At 38.1% G+C, this 22231-nt stretch overlaps 1 protein-coding gene across 3 annotated transcripts in view; it reads left to right on the top strand.

Moving 5' to 3' along the window:
* DPH6 (diphthamine biosynthesis 6) overlaps positions 1 to 22231 on the top strand; it is a 190923-nt gene that overhangs the window by 142642 nt on the left and 26050 nt on the right. For all 3 annotated transcript variants that reach the window (XM_086322008.1, XM_086322009.1, XM_086322010.1), the window contains one exon: positions 8055 to 8116. In XM_086322008.1, the coding sequence (XP_086178134.1) occupies positions 8055 to 8116 (62 nt within the window). The remainder of the gene's footprint in view (positions 1 to 8054; positions 8117 to 22231) is intronic.

A 22231-nucleotide genomic window follows, 5' to 3' on the forward strand; every position in this document is an offset into this window, starting at 1 on the left:
AGGAACACTGGAAACAAATATCACTGGCATGTATGGGGAGTGCTCACAGTGCCTGGGCCACACTGGGTTTGCCTCCCACTCACGGCGTGTGTGCCTTTCCAGTCTACACTGCTCAGGCTCCAGGTTGCTCTGCCAGGGAACTGTCTGAAGCAGGCCCTGGGTTGCATGCACTTCCCAGATCTCCGCCACTCAGATTCAGATTCTCAGGTACTCCACAAAGGCACAGACTCAATTGGGCCTGCATTTTGTGCCCTTCTCAAGTACAAGAAGGTCAGGCGATCAGAAGCTTGGCGAGTGTACTCTTCCCAGCTGGGCGGTGAGTTTTATCACTTCCCCGGTCCCAGCTGCTCAGTGTCCTGGGTGCGCAGTGGGAACACTGTCTCAGGTGTGCTGTTGTCTCTTCTGAGGCGCTGATCTCTGGCTGTGACCCTCCTGATGGATATCAACCGTCCAGGATCCCAGGAAGACTTGGTTAGCAACTGGGAGCCTGCTCACAGTTTGCTAGGGGATGCTGTCTCTGGGGCTGAGTTTGCCCCTTTCCTTCAGGCTCTGACTGTCACCCACCTGCCTCCCTGTCTCCAGCGGGGGATCGGCTGGTCCACAGCTGGCTAACCTCTGGTATTCGCTCAGTCCTTTGTTCTGTGAGCAGTCTGGCAATGCTTTAGGTTAGAGCTTTTTGCAGGAAAGTTCTCTCTCTCTCTCTTCTTTTTTTTTCCCTCCCTGGCTATCCCACAGTTTGGGTTACTATCTCAGGTTAGCTCCCTCAGATTGCCCTCAGGGCATTCAGGCCTGGTCCTTACCCTGACTAGTGCAGCCAGCGCCTCCCTGTTAAGCCCCAGCTTTCTGGTGGTGGATGCAAGTGTCTAGGCTACTTCTCTGCTGGGAGTTGCAGTTAGGCACTTAATCTGTGGGTTTTATTTATTTACTTTTTCCTCCCAGTTATGTTGCCCTCTGAGATTCCAAAACTCCCCACAGACCTGCTGATGAGAGGGTTTCCTAGTGTTTGGAAACTTCTCCTCTTTTAAGACTTCCTCCCCAGGATGGATCTCTGTCCCTAACTCTTTTGTCTCTCGTTTTATCTTTTATATTTTGTCCTACCTCCTTTTGAAGACAATGGGCTGCCTTTCTGGGTGCCTGGTGTCCTCCGCGAGTGTTCAGAAGTTGTTTTGTGGTATTTGCTCAGCGTCCAAATGATCTTTCAATGAATTTGTAGGGGAGAAAGTGGTCTCCCCATCTTATTCCTCCACCATCTTAGGACCACCCCCAAAAGCTTTAAAGTTTTATTTATTCTAATTGTTTCAGCTCCATAGGATTTTCAGTGCTTATCCTAGGAATAAATAAATTGAAAATATTTCTTTGAATACACAAAAATCTTGAAATAATCGACTAATTTTTACCATGGTATGCTTCTATGATGAATATGGGTTCATCTGGAAAAAATGTTCTCAATGTGACTTATGTTTACATATTTTACTGACTCTCTTATCTAAAGGCAAGCCAAATCACTTTACTGGTATGTCATGGAATACAGCCATCTTTGAAATGAGATATAACAGATATTTCTCTAATAGTTCAGACCTGGGGCCTGATAACTTTGCAGTGAATTTAAAGACTGCAAGGAAAATGGGAAGACTCTGGATTTGATCTTTCAATGCCAACCTATATAAAGCCATGTGCTCTTAAAATACTTTTCATGCATTTTAGATAGGTATTTATTTACTCCCAGATCCTTATTAAGAACACAAAACATAAATTCATAGATTCAGTCATGAGAGACTGAAAGCATTATAAATATCACTGAATTAGGAATGAATAGAATACAAAATAGTTCAGAACTGAAGCTGTGGGGCTGTACTACCAAGGGTCAGGAAATAGGCAAAAGTAATTGGACGATCATAGCCCTCTATGAGGGAGAACCTGAAAAAGATAAAAATAAAGCATCCATTAAAGAAAAAGCAATCAGTTAGAAAACTAAATCACTCAAAACAGTATGATGTGAAAAGAAACAATTAGAAATTTCGGCAGTGAAATATGGTCATTTAAAAAACAAAATATTGCAGTGGGCAGAATAAACTCTAGACGAACCAAGTCAAAGAGAGAATGAGTGAAGCAGAAAAAAATAATTCACCCAGAAGGCAATTCCTAGGTCAGAAAGATCCCCTGGAAAAGGGAATGGATAGGCACTCCAGTATTCTGCCTAGAAAGTTCCATGGACAGAGGAGCCTGGAGGGCTGCAGTCTATGGAGGTCTCAAAGACCTGGACCTGACTGAGTGACTAACACTTTTCTATGGTTTTGAATGTGTGTTAAAAATTACCAGTGATTACTGAAAGAGTAGAAATCCAGTATACAGCTTTCTAATCAGCCGAGAAAACAGGCAAAACACTGTTTTGATCTTTTTTTTGTTTATTTTTTGGTATGAGGCAGAAAATGGCAAAGGAAAAATGATACATAAAGTTTAATATAACAAGAAGTCCACAATAAGGTGACAGAAACAGGTCCAGAAAAAAAAATGTAGAATATAAAAAATATAAAATATTTAAGCTCAATTCTGTGAACTTGTATTTATAAGATAAAATAAAAATTTTCAAACCCTGGTTATGTGTAAATCAGAAAAATATTAACAAAAGAAAGCTGAAATTATAATGTTGATAAATAGAATGTATGATAAAAGTCATATGTGGAGATGAAAAGCTCACCACTTCTCGATAAAGGAATAATACTCTCAAAAGTTTTAGAAATTATGAACTTGTGTGTAACAAGTTACTTCTCAAGCATATAAAACAAAATTGACAGAATTATAACAAACTATTAAAACCAAAATCGTACTGAAAGGTTATACCACCCCTTTATTTGAAATAATAGTTCATGTAAATAAAATATTAGTAAGGTCATAGAAGATTTGAACGGCAGAATTAACAATTAAGGTCATGATTTTGTGTGTTTAAGTATAAAATCTTATTTTGGAAAACTAAGATCATGGCATCCAGTCCGATCACTTCATGGCAAATAGATGGGGAAACAATGGAAACAGTGAGAGACTTTATTTTGGGGGGCTCCAAAATCTCTGCAGATGGTGACTGCAGCCATGAAATTAGAAGATGCTTGCTCCTTGGAAGAAAAGCTATGACCAACCTAGACAGCATATTAAAAAGCAGAGACTTTGCCAACAAAGGTCCATCTAGTCAAAACTATGGTTTTTTTCAGTAGTCATGTATGGATATAAGAGTTGGACTATAAAGAAAGCTGAGTGCTGAAGAATTGATGCTTTTAAACTGTGGTGTTGGAGAAGACTCTTGAGAGTCCGTTGGACAGCAAGGAGATCCAACCAGTCCATCCTAAAGGAAATCAGTCCTGAATATTTATTGGAAGGACTGATGCTGAAGCTGAAAAACTGACTCATTGGAAAAGACTGATTCTGGGAAAGACTGAAGGCAGGAGGAGAAGGGGATGACAGAGGTTGAGATGGTTGGATGGCATCACCAACTCGATGAACATGAGTTTGAGCAAGCTCTGGGAGTTAGTGATGGACAGGGAAGCCTGGCATGCTGCAGTCCACAGGGTCACAAAGAGTTGGGCACGACTGAGTGAACTGAACTTGCTTTCAACAGATCCACTTTCCAAGCACAGATGGGGTATTTATAATATGTAATTATCTATAAGTCATGAAGAAACTTTACCAAATTTTGAAGAATTGTAGTATAAAGATATAGTCTTGACCATATGCAGTCAAATTAGAAAGGAAAAAAAAGTAGTAGAAGTAAGCAAACATGTTTGACACAAGAGTAATCTTAAATAACAATAAAAATGACAAAATATTGACAACTGAATGACAACAAATGTGCCACTTTCAAATCTTTTGGGATGCAGCTAAATTGGTATTTAAAACCTTTCTATTTAAAAAATAAGAAATATGTAAATATAAATGAATCAAGTGTTCAAATCAAGAATCTAGAATAAATAAACTACTGAATAAATGTAAATAGAAGCAAGGAAGTAATAAAAGTAAGAGTAAAGTTTATGAAATTAAAAGTCAGAGAAAATATTAAAAACAGCAAAAAACTGGCATCTTGATGAAACTCCCCAAGTTGCCAAATATGTGACAAAATCTAATGTAAAAGACTGATCACCAATAAAGTCTTCTACCTTATGTGAATTCATGAAATAAATAGCCTTTGTTTAGAGATGTTTCAGTATTATTAAGAAAAGATAATGAGTAGTCTATTAGAAAAATGGTCAAAGAATATGAAGAGTCATTTCACAGTAAAAAATAAAAATTATAAATCAGGCTGCACATTTCTGAAAAACATGTTCCACTGCAATCCTACAAGAGTTGCTATTCAGTCACCAGTTAGTGTCTAACTCTTTGCAACCGCACTGACTGTAGCATGCCAGGCTTCCCTGTCCCTCATTATCTCCTGGAGTTTGCCCAAATTGTGTCCATTGCATCAGTGATGCCATCCAATGAACTCATCCTGTTACCCTTTTTACCTCCTGCCTTCAGTTTTCCCCAGCATCAGGGTCTTTTCCAATAAGTCACCTGTTCACATCAGGTGGCCAAAGTATTGGAGCTTCAGCTTCAACATCAGTACTTCCAATAAGTATTCAGGGTTGATTTCCTTTAGGATTGACTGGTTTCATCTCCTTGCTGTCCAGGGGACTCTCTGGAGTCTTCTCCAGCACTGCAGTGTGAAAGCCTCAATTCTTAGGCACTCTGCCTTTTTTATGGTCCAACTCTCACATCTGTACATGACTACGAAAGACCATAGCCTTGACTATATGGACCTTTGTCAGAAAAGTGATATCTTTGCTTTTTAACACACTGTCTAGGTTTGTCATAGGTTTCCTGCCAAGAACCAATCGTCTTCTGTTTTCATGGCTGCAGTCACCAGCCACAGTGATTTTAGAGCCCAAGAAGAAGAAATCTACCACTGCTTCCAGCTTTTCTTCTTCTATTTGCTGTGAAGTATGGGTATCCAAAATCACTGCAGATGCTAATTGCAGCCATGAAATTAAAAGACCCTCACTCCTTGGAAGGAAAGTTATGACCAACCTAGACAGCATATTAAAAAGCAGAGATATTACTTTGCCAAAAAAGGTCTGTCTAGTCAAGGCTATGGTTTTCCAGTAGTCATGTATGGATGTGAGAGTTGGACTCTAAAGAAAGCTGAGTGCCAAAGAATTGATGCTTTTGAACTGTGATGTTGGAGAAGACTCTTGAGAGTCCCTTGGACAACAAGGAGATCCAACCAGTCCATTCTAAAGGAGATCGGTCCTGTGTGTTCATTGGAAGGACTGATGTTGAAGCTGAAACTCCGATACTTTGGCCACCTTATGCGAAGAGCTGACTCATTTGAAAAAACCCTGATGCTGGGAAAGATTGAGGGCAGGAGGAGAAGGGGATGACAGAGGATGAGATGGTTGGATGGCATCACTGACTCAATGGACATGGGTTTGGGTAGACTCGGCAGTTGGTGATGGACAGGGAGACCTGGCGTGCTATGGTTCATGGGGTCAGAAAGTATCGGACACGGCTGAGTGACTGAACTGAACTGATAGAGATGTTGTGTTTGGCAGAGGTAGGGAAAGGTTTCCATAAACAATACTTTACCCATAAATAAGAGATAGAATTATAACACTCTAGCTATGATAACTGAAAGTAAATTCTACATAAGTTGAATATCTCAATGTGAATACAAAGTTTTAAAACTTCAAAAGGAAAATATAAAAGACTCACATTATTTCCTTGGGGAAGGAAAGAATTTATTACAAAGAAAGGAAAAACATTTTTAAGTAACAATTCTTTTGACTACTATAAGGTTAAATTTTTTATGTTTATCAAAAGACCTTCCCCCAATAAAAAAGTGTAATAACAAGCCACTGGTTAGCAAAATGTTTACTGTGCCCATAATGATGAAGAATCAGCATTCAGAATATATCAAGAACAATTAATCATCAAATAAAAGGGAAAACAGCATTTAAAAAACCAAGTGATTTTAATAAGCAGTTCACAGAAGTGAAAACCTGAATGAATGGGCAATGAAATATGGAAAAGTGCTTATTTTTAATAGTAATCATAAGGTTAAAACTAATACAAGTATCCAAAACATTTTTTATATGTCTGTGTATATCAGATTGGCAAAGATGAAAAATCTGATATTAAACTGTTTTCATATTATGGGAACTAGGGGTTTATTTCCTTGATGGTGAAAGTACAAAGTAACAATACTTCTTTGGAGAGCAATTTGGCAATATATAGTAGACTTGAAGATTACATATATAGGTATAAATATATATATATATACGTAAAATAGCAATTATATTATAGTTTTTCTACACTATCGTGGTAATTTTATATATATGCATATTTAATGCAGCACAGAAAGTTCTTCCTAGTAGAAAAACAGACATTAGAAATAAGTCATTGCCCAGCTGTTCACCTACTGGAAAATGGACATGTAAATTCCATAATGTAATAGAACAGTAAAGATGGATGGACCAGAGCCACAGTAATCAATATAAATAAATCTTTCATTAACAAAGGGAACTGGAAAAAAACAAAAGTTATCATTCATGTTAAAATTTGATATACATGAACAACATCAAATATTGTTTTGGATATGTACACTTATAATAAAATTATAAAAGCATAGTTGGGAAATACTTGATAAGAGTGGTTATTCATGTTGAAAGACTAGAGAAAATAGATTAATTAGGGGTAGATATACTGTGAAATTCTATTATGTTGGTGATGTTTATTTCTTGAAGTTGTGGAGGAAATATGGCAAGATATTTATGTTTATTAAATCTGAGTGATGATTACATATGTGTTTGTTTCAAAATATTTCATTTACTTATTCATTTTAAACTTTGAAAAGTGTTCTACATGAATAGAGACTAGAATAAGTCAGTGATTACTTCATCAATGTGTTTACCCAGCCAACTGAAATTTTGCTTTTAGTGAACACACCACGATAAGGGTGCCATGAAGGGAGTTGACTTAATCTACCTAGTGCTACTAGTTTGAGTTGTTTGCTTTGGCTTTACTATATGAGAATCCTCAATCTTTATCTGACTTCCCTTTTATTATTCTGTATGTGATTATAACAAATATCATGTTACCAAAACAGGCATCCAACTAGAAGCGGAAAATTGTTACTCAGTTCGTATACTCAATAAGCTAAATGGTTTAAACCAATAAAAATGTAAAAATAGCATATTTAAATAAGCTTAAGCTACTGCAAATACTATGGATGTAAATATCTAAAGTGAGTTCATTCATTTCATAGCTGAATTGTGGCATGTGATTTTTTCCCCCTGGAAGATGAATTTTGGAATGTGGGACGAGTTCCTGTTGTCCACAGTAGTCTACTATACCCCATCACTCACATAAACTCTGCTGTTATCAGTTGGAACACTTTCATCAGAGATTATGCACATGCTACTGGTACTGTAATGATTTTTCAGAGTTTCTTTTTTTCTTAGAAAACACTGTCACACAAGTGGTCATTAAAATAAGCTGTCATTTAATTTGGTAATATTTCTGTTCATGTGTTATTAAGTGAATTAATTATATAGGCTTACAGCCTACCACTGTCTTGTTTTCTACTTTTATTCTCCAAATAAGTTTGAAATTTATACAAAATAGGTGTGTCAGAAAAATTCTCACTGTTGTCTCCATGAGTAAAAACAAATTATAATAATTAAAATGCCTTGGATTTCAATTTCATATCTTCTAAATGATAGTTTTTTTCCTACCCTAATTACAGTTCCTCAAAAATGAAAAAGGGATTGAAACAATGCATCTGGTAGTTGATGAAGAGCAATTAAAAAATGAACTGGAATGAAACTTACTTTTCAGGAGCAAGAAAAGCAGTTACCCAAGGGGAATAGAAAAATAAATACTAGCAAAGTAAATTTTGCTTTAGAATCAGAGCACTTTAAAATATATATACACTAGTTTCCTAGGCAAAGAGGAACCAAGGGAATGGAAATGTGTTTTTAAACCTCCAGTTTAATAGTTATGTAAAAAAAATATTTGACCTTTCTTGGCAGGTTTAGATCCAGATAAGCATCTTGGAAAAACCTTGGATCAAATGGAGCCCTATCTCTTAGAGGTAAGAATTTAGAGTATTTCTCAAAATACAGGCATCTAAAGGAGGAAAATAAACAATGCCATGATATGCTGATTATACAATCAATTTTTAGAAATTCTCAGATACATTGATGATACAGCTTTGTGATAAAATTAAACCTCAGATGGGTATGAAAGTGTTTAAAATTAATTACAAAAGTTATGACTACTCTGTTGCGCTCGCTAAAAGAATAATTAAGTAAGCTATATTAAAAAGGAAATTGTTTGTCAAAAAGTTTACTTTTATTTTCCCTGGTAACTCAGACAGTGAAGAATCTGCCTGCAATGCAAGAGACCTGGATTTAATCCCTGGGCTAGAAAGATTCCCTGGAGAAGGGAATGGCAGCCCACTCCATTAGTCTTGCCTGGAAAATTCCATGGACAGAGGAGCCTGGCAGGCTGCAGTCAATTGCAGCCTGAAAAGAGTTGGACACGACTGAGCGACTGACACTTTCACTTTCAAAGTACAGTCCCTGATGGTCTCCATGATAAGGTGCATTTCCATCAGAAATGCAAGAGAAAATTTCCTTTATAGATTATCTAATCTAACCTCTTTTCTTTTACCAATTAGGAAATTAACTTGCCGAGTAGTAAATAAATTATCCCGAGGCTTCAGGTTACAACTGTTTATCATTGTCAAAGTCTAAATGTGTTTTAAATATTAAAGAAAGATCTTGTTATTTTTACTCTATTAACTGTATTATATTTTATTAGAATTAGGGGTCAAATGTTAGGATTAGCATGGCAATTCTGAATTAACGAGAATAGTGTAACTTGGATTTTTGAAATTTTACAGTTACAAAAAATGAAAAAGAAAATCACCCTACTTCTGTGAAAGAAGTAAACTCCTCTATTAAGTTACCATTTTTCCCTCCCATGTTCTTCATCAAATTGTCTCTGGACACTGTTAATGCCAGTGCTGTAATATGAACTGTTAGCAGTTACACCTGTCAGTAACTATATGTGTTTCACATTTTTCTTTCAGATATTTGATTATTTTATGGCTTATCAATATGTACCAAATGCTTAGAAATCCCTAAAATGTTCATTTCTTGTTTTACTAAGCGTTATGCTTGTACTTAGTCACTCAGTTGTGTATGACTCTTTGCAACCCCATGGACTGTAGCCCACCAGGCTCCTCTGTCCATGGAATTTTCCAGGCAAGAATACTGGAATGGGTTTCCATACCCTCCTTCAGGGAATCTTCCCACCCAGGGATCAAACCCAGGTCTCCCGCATTGCAGGCAAATTCTTGACTGTCTGAGCCACCAGGAAAGCCCAAGAATACTAGGGTGGGTAGCCTATCCCTTCTCCAGGGGATCTTCCTGACCCAGTAATTGAACCAGGCTCTCCTGCATTACAGGTAGATTCTTTACCCAGCTGAGCTACCATGGAAGCCCACCAGGGAAGCCCCTTATTAAGTATTATTAAGCATCTAACATGTGCTAGGAAAATCAGTTCAGTTCAGTTCAGTCACTCAGTCGTGTCTGACTCTTTGTGATCCCATGGACTGCAGCACGCCAGGCCTCCCTGTCCATCAACAACTCCCGGAGTTTACCCAAACCCATGTCCATTGAGTCGGTGATTGCCGGGGACCAGCCCCGGCTGATCCAGGGAATTCGAAGCGGGGACGGCGTCGGCGAGGATCAGGAAACAACTGCTTAATTAAACGTTAATTAAGGATATAAAGAGTAATAGAATGAGGATAGCTCAGTGAAGAAATTCAGTGGAGAAAAGAGGCTGAATAATTCAGCCAGAAGGTAAGAGAAAGAACGACATGGGGAGACCAAGTTTCGGTGAACAAGGCCCGCACTTTATTTTCCAAAGTAGTTTTTATACCTTAAGTTATGCATAGAGGATAATGGGGGAAGGGGTAGAGTCAAGCAGCAAGCCAGGCTTTCTTCCTGCAAACTTATCATATGCAAAAGTTTAGGTGATTTGCATCATCTTCTGGCCCGGAGGCCTTTTCCTCTAAAGGTGATTATTCTAAAGTCAGGCGCCAGCCTCCAAAAAGCATTAGATAAAGTTGCATTCCTACAGAGCAAAGGTGTGGTGGGCTATAGAAAAAGAATTAATTCAAGGGTCCCAGGTTACAAACATTAAAGCTACTACTTACACCAATTATATTAATCAATACACTGCCAGGGACACAGCAGGTAAGGGATATGGAGACTTAGCAGCAAACATTGGCCCAACAAGTGAGAATCCCTTCACCAATACAATTTCTAATCAATCTTTTAACTGCTCAAAGGAATCTGTATTTAGACAGTTTAGAACATCTCATGCCTCTCACAGTTTGGAGGCTCTGAGCAATCACATGTGGCCGGAAAAACCTATTCAGGCAGGCTAGAGGACTTCCAAGGGAGTTTGTAGGTTGAAACACTGTCACACCCAGGAATTATTAACTGGAGCTGTAAGCTAACTCTTTTTTCAGAGAGGTAGTGGGGGACAGCCCCCCGTAAAGTCAGAGGTGTAGGTGAAAGCACAAAGCAGAAAGTAGGCAGACTCTGGTTTTGGGGGTAGATTGCTCGAGAATTTCCAGGGAGACTCCTGAGGCTTGATCCCGCCTTTGCGTATGTCAAGCCTCCTTCCTCATGACCTTTGCCACGGGCGGAGCTCGCTCCCCACAGGTGATGCCATCCAACCATCTCATCCTCTGTCATCCTCTTCTCCTCCCGCCTTCAATCTTTCCCAGCATCAGGGTCTTTTCCAATGAATGACATAAATAGTAAAAGATTTGGAAATGAGCTAGGAAAAGATTTGAAAATGAGCTAGGAAAATAGCAAAAGATTGAAATGATTATATAATTGTGACAAATTATTTTGATTTCTAGATACTTTGATATCATTTATGATGGACATGGCTGCTTTCCATGCCCCTCTGATAGGACTCTTTTCACAGTAATTTGTTCTATGCCCAGCATATCTATGTTCACATCTATTCACTACCATTGGGCTAAATTTTGCTTCTACAAAAGCAGTGTAAATAATGTAATTAAACTTATGAGGGTGAAAGAAAGGGAACTTCAGAGATAGGAGACTGGAGTTTTGGCAAAAGATGCTTCTAAAACTTGAAGTTGTGAGGTCAGGTTTCAAGCATCTGTAGATTATTTTTAGAAAGGCAAGTAAAGCTTTAGGATTACCATTATGTTGATTGTGAATTAACCTGTGTGTTACCATAATATGTTTAAACACAGAAATTACTTTATTCTACTTTAGCAAGTTCCTCACAAGACCTGTCAGTCTTACATTTCACAAAAAAATTATCTACCCATTCTCCATAATGACCATTTTATTCCCTCTCTGCTCCTCAAGTTTCAAATCCCTTCATATTTTACTGTCAATGTACAAATGGTAGCAAAGTGCTGAATGAATAAAAGCACCATTGAAATAAATTAAAAATACAGGGACACAAAATCATAATACATTTGCAAGGACATAGACAAAAGATACACATGGAATACTTTTAAATATATGTCTGTGATAAGGAAAAGGGGATAAGGAATAGAGATAAATAGGAATTTTTATTTTTTATTTATTGAAGTACAGTTGACGTGCAGTATTATATGTTCAGTTCAGTTCAGTCAGTTCAGTCACTCGGTCGTGTCCAACTCTTTGTGACCCCATGAATCGCAGCACTCCAGGCCTCCCTGTCCATCACCAACTCCCAGAGTTCACTCAGAATCACGTCCATTGAGTCAGTAATGCCATCCAGCCATCTTATCCTCTGTCGTCCCCTTCTCCTCCCGCCCCCAATCCCTCCCAGCATCAGAGTCTTTTCCAATGAGTCAACTCTTCGCATGAGGTGGCCAAAGTACTGGAGTTTCAGCTTTAGCATCATTCCCTCCAAAGAAATCCCAGGGCTGATCTCCTTCAGAATGGACTGGTTGGATCTCCTTGCAGTCCAAGGGACTCTCAAGAGTCTTCTCCAACACCACAGTTCAAAAGCATCAATTCTTCGGTGCTCAGCTTTCTTCATAGTCCAACTCTCACATCCATACATGACCACTGGAAAAATCATAGCCTTGACTAGACAGACCTTTGTTGGCAAAGTAATGTCTCTGCTTTTCGATATGCTATCTAGGTTGGTCATAACTTTTCTTCCAAGGAGCAAGCATCTTTTAATTTCATGGCTGCAGTCACCATCTGCAGTATTATGTTACAGATGTACAATATAGTGATTCACATTTTTAAAAGTTATACTCCATTTACAGTTATTCTAAATAATATTGACTATATTTATTATACTTTATAATATATCCCATAGCTTACTTTATATGATAGTTTGTAGCTCTTAATTCTCTACCGCTATGTTGCCTATCCCCCCATCCCTTTTCTCGTTAATAAATAAATGGAAAAATTTAAAATAACAACATAAGGGACTTCTCTGGGGTTCAGTGGCTAAGACTGCACACCCAATGCAGGCGGCCTAGGTTCAGTCCCTGGCCAGGTAATTAAATGCTGCAACTTAAGTTCCTGCATGCCATACCAAAGATCAAAGTTCTGTGTGCTGCAACCAAGACCCGGCACTGCCAAGGAAACAAATAAATAAAATAAATATTTTTAACAAGACATAAGAATACCTGACTGTTACTGCAAATTTGCAATATGGTAAAGTATAAAGTAGCAAAAAAAAGCATAGTTCTTCTGCCCCATGATGCATGTTGCTAATGTGTTGGTGTATTCCCTGATTTTTATTTCCTGAGCTTTTGTTGTACACTCAAGTTCATATCATTAAATATTTGTACGTATTGTATTTGCACAGTTTGGTTCAACTATACATATAGTTTGTCTCCTTTTTTTCTCATAATATTATGATGTGTTTACTTTCCCACAGAACTAAATCTATTTGAAAATACATTAATTAATGGCTGTGTAGATTCCATCATATTCATATTCTACATGTGAATATATTCTTGTTGGGAATATTTGTCTCTATGGTTGGTACAAAAGTAATTGTGGTTTTACATTGTTGAACTTTTGCATTTGATTGGAAACTGTGATTATATTATACATCATTTTCATGCACATCTTACTTTATGTTCTTTTGCTAATGACTTATTACTTGATGTTTATTTTATATTTACTTTAGACTATAAATTTGATGTTAGACAAAAAGCAAATACAAGCGATTTTTTTATTCACGTTCAAAATGAATCATAAAGCAGGGAGGCAACTCTCAATATCAATGCATTTGGCCCAGGAATTGCTAATGAACATACAGAGTAATGGTGGTTCAAAAAGTTTTGCAAAGGAGATGAGAACCTTGAAGATGAGGAGCATAGTGGCTGGCCATCAGAAGTTGACAACTACCAATTGAAAGGAGTCATCAAAGCTGATCCTCTTACAACTACAGGATAAATTGTTGAAGAACTCAGCATCAACCATTCTAAGGTCATTTGGTATTTGAAGCAAACTGGAAAAGTGAAAAAGCTCAGGAAGTGGGTGCCTCATGACCTGAAAACAAATCAAAAAATTGTTGTTTTGAAGAGTCATCTTTCTTCTCTTATACCATGCAACAACAATGAACCATTTCCCAATTGGATTGTGACGTGCGACAAAGAGTAGATTTTATACAACAAGTGACAATGACCACCTCAGTGCTTGGACCAAGAAGAAGCTCCAAAGCACTTCCCAAAGCCAAACTTGTGCCAAAACAAGGTCATGGTCACTGTTTGGTGATCTGCTGCCCATCTGATCCACTACAGCTTTCTTATTCCTGGCAAAACCATTAGAGAAGTATGCTCAACAGATCCAGTGAGATGCACCGAAAACAGCAATGCCTGCAGCTAGCATTGGTCAACCGAATGGGCCCAGTTCTTCTCCACAACAACGCCTGACCACATGTCACACAACCAGTGCTTCAAAAGTTGAACAAATTGGGCTAAGAAGTTTTGCCTCATCCACCATATTCACCTGACCTCTCACCAACCAGCTACCACTTCTTTAAGCATCTCCACCACTTTTTGCAGGGAAAATGCTCCCACAACCAGCAGGAGGCAGAAAATGCTTTCCAAGAGTTTATCAAATCCCAAAGCATGACTTTTTATGCTACAGGAATAAACAAACTTATACCTCATTACCAAAAATGTGTTGATTGTACTCATTTCTATTTTGATTAATAAAGATGTGTTTGAGTCTAGTTATAATGATTTAAAATTCATGGTCTGAAACCACCATTACTTTTTCAACAACCTAATAAGTTATTAAAAAGTTATTTCTTTTTAAATTATTATAAACACTATTCTGATTATTATCTTTCCTAGTAAATCTTCATGTATATTTCTGATTATTATTTTCTTTAGATAAATTCCTAGGAATTATAATTTCTGGATCAAAAAATAAAACTTCAAGGCTTATACATTTATTACTCTAAATTAACTATGGAATCATTTCAGCCATTGCTCCTTAAGTTTCTGCAAGTTCCTAAGATTATTATATGATACATAAACAATGGATTAAAAAATTATTTTATCTTTTGTGCTTCTTCCCCCCAGGATTATTTTCTCATTGTTCAGAAAAGGAGATGAATTTTAATATAAAATTACATCAAATTTTAAAAGCTTTGGACTGCTCTTTAAATGTTTTTGAAGAGTATTCCTATATTTGTGATATTTTACAATGTTTGTTGAACTCAGTCTTTGAAATGATTCTTCATTCTTTGCTATGTAAACAACCCTCTGAGTCTTTCTTGCCTCTTACTTACTTCATCATCTCACTTTCATGTCTTATGGTTGATTTTTACCTCTATGTCTTTGTATTACTTAATGATTTCCCTCAGATTTAGCACTATTTATTGATTTCTCACTCTAGATTATGCAGATTTAGCTATCTTTACTCCCTTTGTCTCCACCAAATATGTGTACCCTTTTCCTCATTCCATCTTCCCACATAATACTGCAATTCTGGTTGTATGAATAGTCAGTGTTTAAATTACAATAACTATAAAAACTCAAAACACAGCCTCATTAGGTAGTAAACTCTGCTAGTAAACCTTTCCTGTGTTGTTGTTCAGTCTCCCAGTCATGTCCAATTCTTTGTGACCCCATGGACTGCAACACGCCAGGCCTCCCTGTCCCTCACCATCTCCGGGAGTTTGCCCAGGTTCATGTCCATTGCATTGGTGATGCCATCCAGCCATCTCATCCTCTGATACCCTGTTCTCCTTCTGCCCTCAGTTTTTCCCAGCATCAGAGATTTTTCCAGTGAGTCGACTGTTTGCGTCAGGTGACCAAAATACTGGAACTTCAGCTTTAGAATCAGTCCTTCCAATGAGTATTCAGGGTTGATTTCTTTTAAGATTGACTGCTTTGATCTTCTTGTCCAAGGGACTCTCAGAAGTCTTCTCCAGCACCACAGTTTGAAGGCATCAATTCTTTGGTGTTCTGTCTTCTTTACAGTCTAGTTCTTACAACCGTACATGACCACTGGAGAGACCAAAGCCTTGACTATACGGACCATTGTCAGCAGAGTAATGTCTCTGCTCTTCAACACACTGTCTGTGTTTGTCATAGCTTTCCTGCCAAGAACCAATTGTCTTCTGTTTTCATGGCTACAGTCACCATGCACAATGATTTTAGAGCCCAAGAAGAGGAAATCTATCACTGCTTCCACCTTTACCCTTCTATTTGCCATCAAGTGCTGGGGCTGGATGCCATGATCTTGGTTTTTTTAATATTTAGTTTTAAGCCAGCTTTTTCACTCTCCTCCTTCACCTTCATCAAGAGGTTCTTTAGTCCCTCTTCACTCTCTGCCATTAGAGTGTTATTGAGGTTGTTAATGTTTCTCCTACCTCTCTTGATTCCAGTTTGTAACTTATCTAGTCCAGCATTTCTCATAATGTGCTCAGTGTATAGATTAAACAAACAGGGTGACAGCAGACAGCCCTGCCATACTCCTTTCTCAATCCTGAACCAATCAGCTGGTCAATACAAGGTTCTTAACTGTTGCTTCTTGATCCTCAAATGTTTTCATGTGAATTATAATTGTCTTGCTTTATTCATTTATTCCATATTCTATGTACTAATCACTAATTCAGTGCTTTACTCATTGACAGTTTCTTAGTCTCTTAGCCAGATGTTCAGACATACTAAATAGTTTTTCAGTTTCCTCTCCCTGAAGTCTTTTCCAGGGCCTTAGACCTGATGTACATAATCTGGGTCAGTTTCATTCTATGCCTATTACAAGGCTGTCATCCATCATCTTCTCATAATCCAAGAGACCCCTTTACCTTTCTTCTTTGTTAGATCCCTTGTTTCCTGGATCCAGTGTCTTTCTTTTATCTTTGTTTCCATCTCATTTTTGTGAAGCACACATTCTTTTTAAGGAAGAGTCCACAGGACTCTTTGAGAGTGTATGCATATCTGTAAGTGTCTTCATTCTTTCCTTTCATTTGATTGGTTCTTTAGTAAGTCATAAATTCTGTTTTAGGAATATTTTCCCTTCCAGATCTTGATAATATTGCTTCATTTCCTTGCAGCTTGATATGCTGTTGAGAAGCCCAAAGTTATTCTGACTCCTGACTATTTCTATGCAACCTTATTTATTTCTCTCTCCATCTCCTCTGTGTAAGAGTATGTAAGATACTTCTTTTGCCCCCCAAATTATAAAGTCTTATGTGCTATGTCTTAGGCATGAATGTTTTTATCCATTGTGCTGAGACAGGTAGAGTTTTCAGCTTGAAAATTTCAGTTCTGGGCAGTTTTCTTGAATTATTTCACTGGTGTTTACCTACTCTTTCTTTTTATTTCTTTTTGTGGTTCAGTCACTCAGTCATGTCCAACTCTTTACGACCGTATGGACTGCAGCATGCCCAGGCTTCCATGTCCTTCACCATCTCCTGGAGTTTGCTCAAAGTCATGTCCATTGAACCCGTGATGCCATCCAACCATCTAACCCTCAATTGTCCCGTTCTCCTCCTGTCTTCTATTTTTCCCAGCATCAGGCTCTTTCCCAATGAGTCAACTCTTCACATCAGGTGGCCAAAGTATTGGAGCTTCAGCATCAGTCCTTCCAATGAATATTCAGGGTTGATTTCCTTTAGGATTAACTGGTTTGATCTCCTTGCAGTTCAAGGGACTCTCAAGAGTCTTCTCCAACACCACAGTTCAAAAGCATCAATTCTTTGGCACTCAGCCTTCTTCATGGTCCAACTCTCACATCTGTACATGACTACTGGAAAAACCATAGCTTTGACTATACAGACCTCTGTGGACAAAGTAATGTCTCTGCTTTTTAATACTGTCTAGCTTTGTCATCCGGAGAAGGCGATGGCACCCCACTCCAGTACTCTTGCCTTGAAAATCCCATGGATGGAAAAGCCTGGTGGGCTGCAGTCCATGGGGTCGCTAAGAGTTGGATACAACTGAGCGACTTCACTTTGACTTTTCACTTTCATGCATTGGAGAAGGAAATGGCAACCCACTCCAGTGTTTTTGCCTGGAGATTCCCAGGGACCGGGGGAGCCTGCTGGGCTGCCTTCTATGGGGTCGCACAGAGTCGGATACGACTGAAGTGACTTAGCAGTAGCAGTAGCTTTGTCATCACTTTTCTTCCAAGGAGTAAACATCTTTTAATTTCATGGCTGCGGTCACCATCTGCAGTGATTTTGGAACTCAGGAAAATAAAGTCTGCCACTGTTTCCATTGTTTCCCCACCTAGTTGCCATGAAGTAATGGGATCGGATGTCATGATCTTAGTTTTCTGAATGTTGAATTTTAAGCCAGCTTTTTCACTCTCCTCTTTTGCCTTCATCAAGAGGCTCTTTAGTTCTTCTTCACAGTCTGCAAAGAGGGTAGTATCATCTGTATATCTGAGGTTATTGATATAACCTGTTGACTCCTCGCAGTCTTGATTCCAGCTTGTGCTTCATCTAGCCCAGCATTTCGCATGATGTATTCTTCATATAAGTTAAATAAGCAGGGTGACAATATACACCCTCAACGTACTCCTTTGCCAATTTTGAACCAGTCCCAATTTTGCTTCTTTGGATTCTTATTATTTAGATGTTCCTTGAACTTCTAACTTTTCTCTTAATTTTCACCTACATCACTTTACTCTTTCTGTAAGAATTTCACAATTTTACAGTTAAATTTTTAGTTAAATTTTTTCATATCTTATTTTTAATTTCTAAAAGCACATTTTTGTTCTCTGAATGTTTTTTTTAATCTGTAATGCTTTATCCTTAAATAATTTTTCTTCTCTCCTTCATAGTCAGTCTTTTCCTTTGTTTATTTTGATCTCTATCTTTCATCTTATAGATGATTCTGCTAATCTTTGGTGTTCTACTCATGTTTAAGAGTGGAGACCTAAAAGTTTTATTGCAAGCACTAAGTGTGTGGATGGAGCTGTGTGACCTTGAGTTTCACACTGGAAGGGAGTATATATGGGTCATTTAATATGAGCTGGTTATATTCCAAATGATCCTCCAGCCTCCTATTAACATGAAGATGTACTGCAGGTTTTTGCTGTTGTTGTTGTTGGAGTTGACAAGGAAAATGGCTAGAGGTCTTAGAATCTTGTGTGCATACATTAACTGAATCCCTCTGTTTTTTTTATAGTACCTCTGTCCTCAGCTGTGTCTTGTTTCTCCCAGGTTAGTTCATTTGTTTTCCCTTTGCAGAGGATAAACCTTCAGTGTTCTGACAGGGTCAAGTAGAGGTGGTTGTCAGCCTATAGGGAAAGGATCTAGGAATCTGCTGCTGCTGCTGCTAAGTCGCTTCAGTCATGTCTGACTCTGTGCGACCCCATAGACGGCAGCCCACCAGGCTCCCCCGTCCCTGGGATTCTCCAGGCAAGAACACTGGAGTGGATTGCCATTTTCTTCTCCAATGCATGAAAGTCAAAAGTGAAAGTGAAGTCGCTCAGTCATGTCCCACCCTCAGCAACCCCATGGAGCGCAGCCTACCAGGCTCCTCTGTCCATGGGATTTTCCAGGCAAGAGTACTGGAGTGGGGTGCCATTGCCTTCTCTAGGGAATCTGACTGCTTGTTAAAAAGACTGCCAATCTATCCCTCTTATCTTGGTGTCCTTTTCACATTTTCCCTTTACTTTCAGAAGTAACTGGTGCCATCAATCCTTTACTTTATTGCTTTAGAGTAAAGAGTTAATTTCCTGTATAAATTGGGTCAGTCCTTTGCATGCTTCCCTGTTGGCTTAGGTTCCAATGTTCTTGATTCTGTTGCTTGCTCTCTGATTTTCCCCATCTTTTTTGAATTTATGCCTTTTTATGAAATACCTTCCATGGAAGTTTTAGAAGAGGGTGGGAGTAGGTGCATGGATTCAATTCACTGTCTTTACCAGCAGTGGTTACTCTTTAATCATGAGATTTGTTAAGATCTTCCAAGTAAAAGTTGTTTGCTAAATGGAAGATGAAATCATATTATATAAAAATGGTGAGTATGTAGATCTGGTTGCTTTTTCCAGAGCTATTCTATTCACATAGAATTGGGAAATCTGACTTCTAGTCTTGAGTCAAAGGTAAGCAGATATGTATTGACTAAGGAGTATATGCTTAGCTGGCTGCTACAAGAGCTAAAGCAGGGTACTTGTAATGCTAACCTCAAGCTTAAAGCTCTATTCCAAGTTCTCTTTTATATGAGTTAACTTGTCTTCCTTATGAGTTTGACAAAAGAACAATTTACAGTCCAAGCTACCTATCACTTAACAATGCAAAAGACAAAGAATTTCACTAAAGTGATTTGATGTTGTGGGTGAGAGATGGAACTTTAAGCCTTATTCCCTACACTGCTGAACTTATGGAAAGGAAAACCTATAACTGACCTTGAATGTTAAGAGGAAGGTAGAATATCCTTGAGAGGAATTTTTTAAATTTTGAATATAACAGAGTTGGAAGGATATGTGGAGCTTTATGGCTGAGATATTCAGTGACTCTTATAATTTACAAGAAGTATTAAAATGTTGTTCAGTCACTAAGTCATGTCCAACTCTTTGTGACCCCATGAACTGCAGCATTCCAGGCTTACCTGTCCTTACTGTCGCCTAGAGTTTGCTCAAACTCATGTTCATTGAGTCAGTGAGGCATAGTCTAGGTATAAGAGGGAGAGAACATATGTATACCTATGACTGATTCATGTTGATGTATGGCAGAAACTAACACAATATTTTAAAGCAATTATCCTCCAACTAAAAATATAATGAAAGTTGTTAAATTTAAAAATGTACTCTAAGATAGTTTATAATATGTACCAAAGAATTTCAAAGAAAACATTGTATGTTGTTGAGAGAATTCTGAATAAATTGAGAGGTAAATTGACAGCCATACTGGACTTTAAGAATGGGGATAGAACTTTTGACTGGCTGGCTTATTTGGAATATATCTTAAGTACTTGGAGAGGAAACTGAGAAAAAATTTAGAAGCCATATTGTGAGAAATTTTGAATACTGAATTGAGGATTTAATTATCTAAGCAATGAGCAACTGAAGGTTTTAAAGGAAGGGAGGAAAATTCTGAAAGGTGTACTTTAAGGAATTTGACTCAGCAGTAGAGCCCATTAATATTTGCAGTTAAAGAGAAGAAATGAAGGTCCTCCATAGTTAGTGGCTGTTCCAATATATTATCATGAACATGTTCCTCACATTTCATTGAGTGTGTACTGTAAAATAAGTAAAAAAAGGTATTTTTGCATTAAATTTAGAGTCTTATGAGGAGGGATCCTAATAATTTTGATCAGATAAAGCCCAGTTGGTATTTACTATAAATGCAATTGGAAGCTAAAGATGGAAGATGACCACCTGACCTGGGATAGTTGAAAGCAGTGTCATGGGAGTCTTAGAACTTAAATTGGTCTAAAGGATGGATGAAACTTATACTTTGTTGTTCAGTCTCCCAGTCATCTCGAACTCTTTGTACCCCATGGACTGCAGCACACCAGGTCTCCCTGTCCTTCAGTATCTCATGGAGCTTTCTCAAACTCATGTTCATTGAGCCAATGATGCCATCCAAATATTTCATCCTCTGTTGCCCCCTTCTCCTGCCCTCAATCTTTCCCAGCATCAGGGTCTTTACCACTGAGTCAGCTTTTTGCATCAGATGGCACCAAAGTATTGGAGCTTCAGCTTCAGCATCAGTCCTTCCAGTGAATATTGGAAGGGTTGATTTCCTTGAGGATTGACTGGTTTGATCTCCTTGCAGTCCATGGGACTCTCAAGAGTCTTCTCTAACACAATTCAAAAGCATCAGTTCTTTGGCACTCAGCCTTCTTTATCATCCAACTCTTACATCCATAAATGATGACTTGAAAAACCATAATTTTGACTATATGGACTTTTGTGGGCAAAGTGATGTCTCTTTTTAATACACTGTCTAGGTTTGTCATCGCTTTTCTTTCAGGAAGCAAATGTCTTTTAATTTCATGGCTGCAGTCACCATCTGCAGTGATTTTGGAGCCCAAGAAAATAAAGTCTGCCACTGTTTCCATTGTTTCCCCATCTAGTTGCCATGAAGTGATGGAACTGGATGCCATGATCTTAGTTTTTTGAATGTTGAGTTTTAAGCCAGCGTTTTCACTCTTCTCTTTCGTTTTCACCAAGAGGCTCTTTAGCCAGGATGAAAACCATGAAAGATCACAAACCATGATAGTGTGATTACTCACCTAGAGTCAGACATCCTGGAGAATTTTTAAAGAGATTGGAGTACTATTTTCCAGTTTGTTGTGAACCACACAGTCAAAGACTTTGGCATAGTCAATGAAGCAAAAATAGATATTTCTATGGAATTCTCTTGCTTTTTCTATGATCCAATGGATGTTGGCAATTTCATCTCTGGTTCCTCTGCCTTTTCAAAATCCAGCTTGTACATCTGGAAGTTCTCAGTTCATGTACTGTGGAAGCCTGGCTTGGAGAATTTTGAGCATTAACTTGTTACCATGTGAAATGAGTGCAGTTGTGCTGCAGTTTGAACATTCTTTGGCATCGCCCTTCTTTGTAATTGGAATGATAACTGACCTTTTCCAGTCAGTGGCCACTGCTGAGTTTTCCAGATTTTCTGGTATATTGAGTGCAGCACTTTGACAGCATCGTCTTTTAGGATTTGAAATAGATCAACTGGAATTCTATCACCTCCACTAGCTTTGTTTGTA

The sequence above is a fragment of the Bos grunniens genome, chromosome 10 (assembly GCF_055505025.1).
Source record: "Bos grunniens cultivar Pamir isolate PY7600 chromosome 10, Bosgru_T2T1.0, whole genome shotgun sequence".
Classification (NCBI taxonomy): Eukaryota; Metazoa; Chordata; class Mammalia; order Artiodactyla; family Bovidae; genus Bos; species Bos grunniens.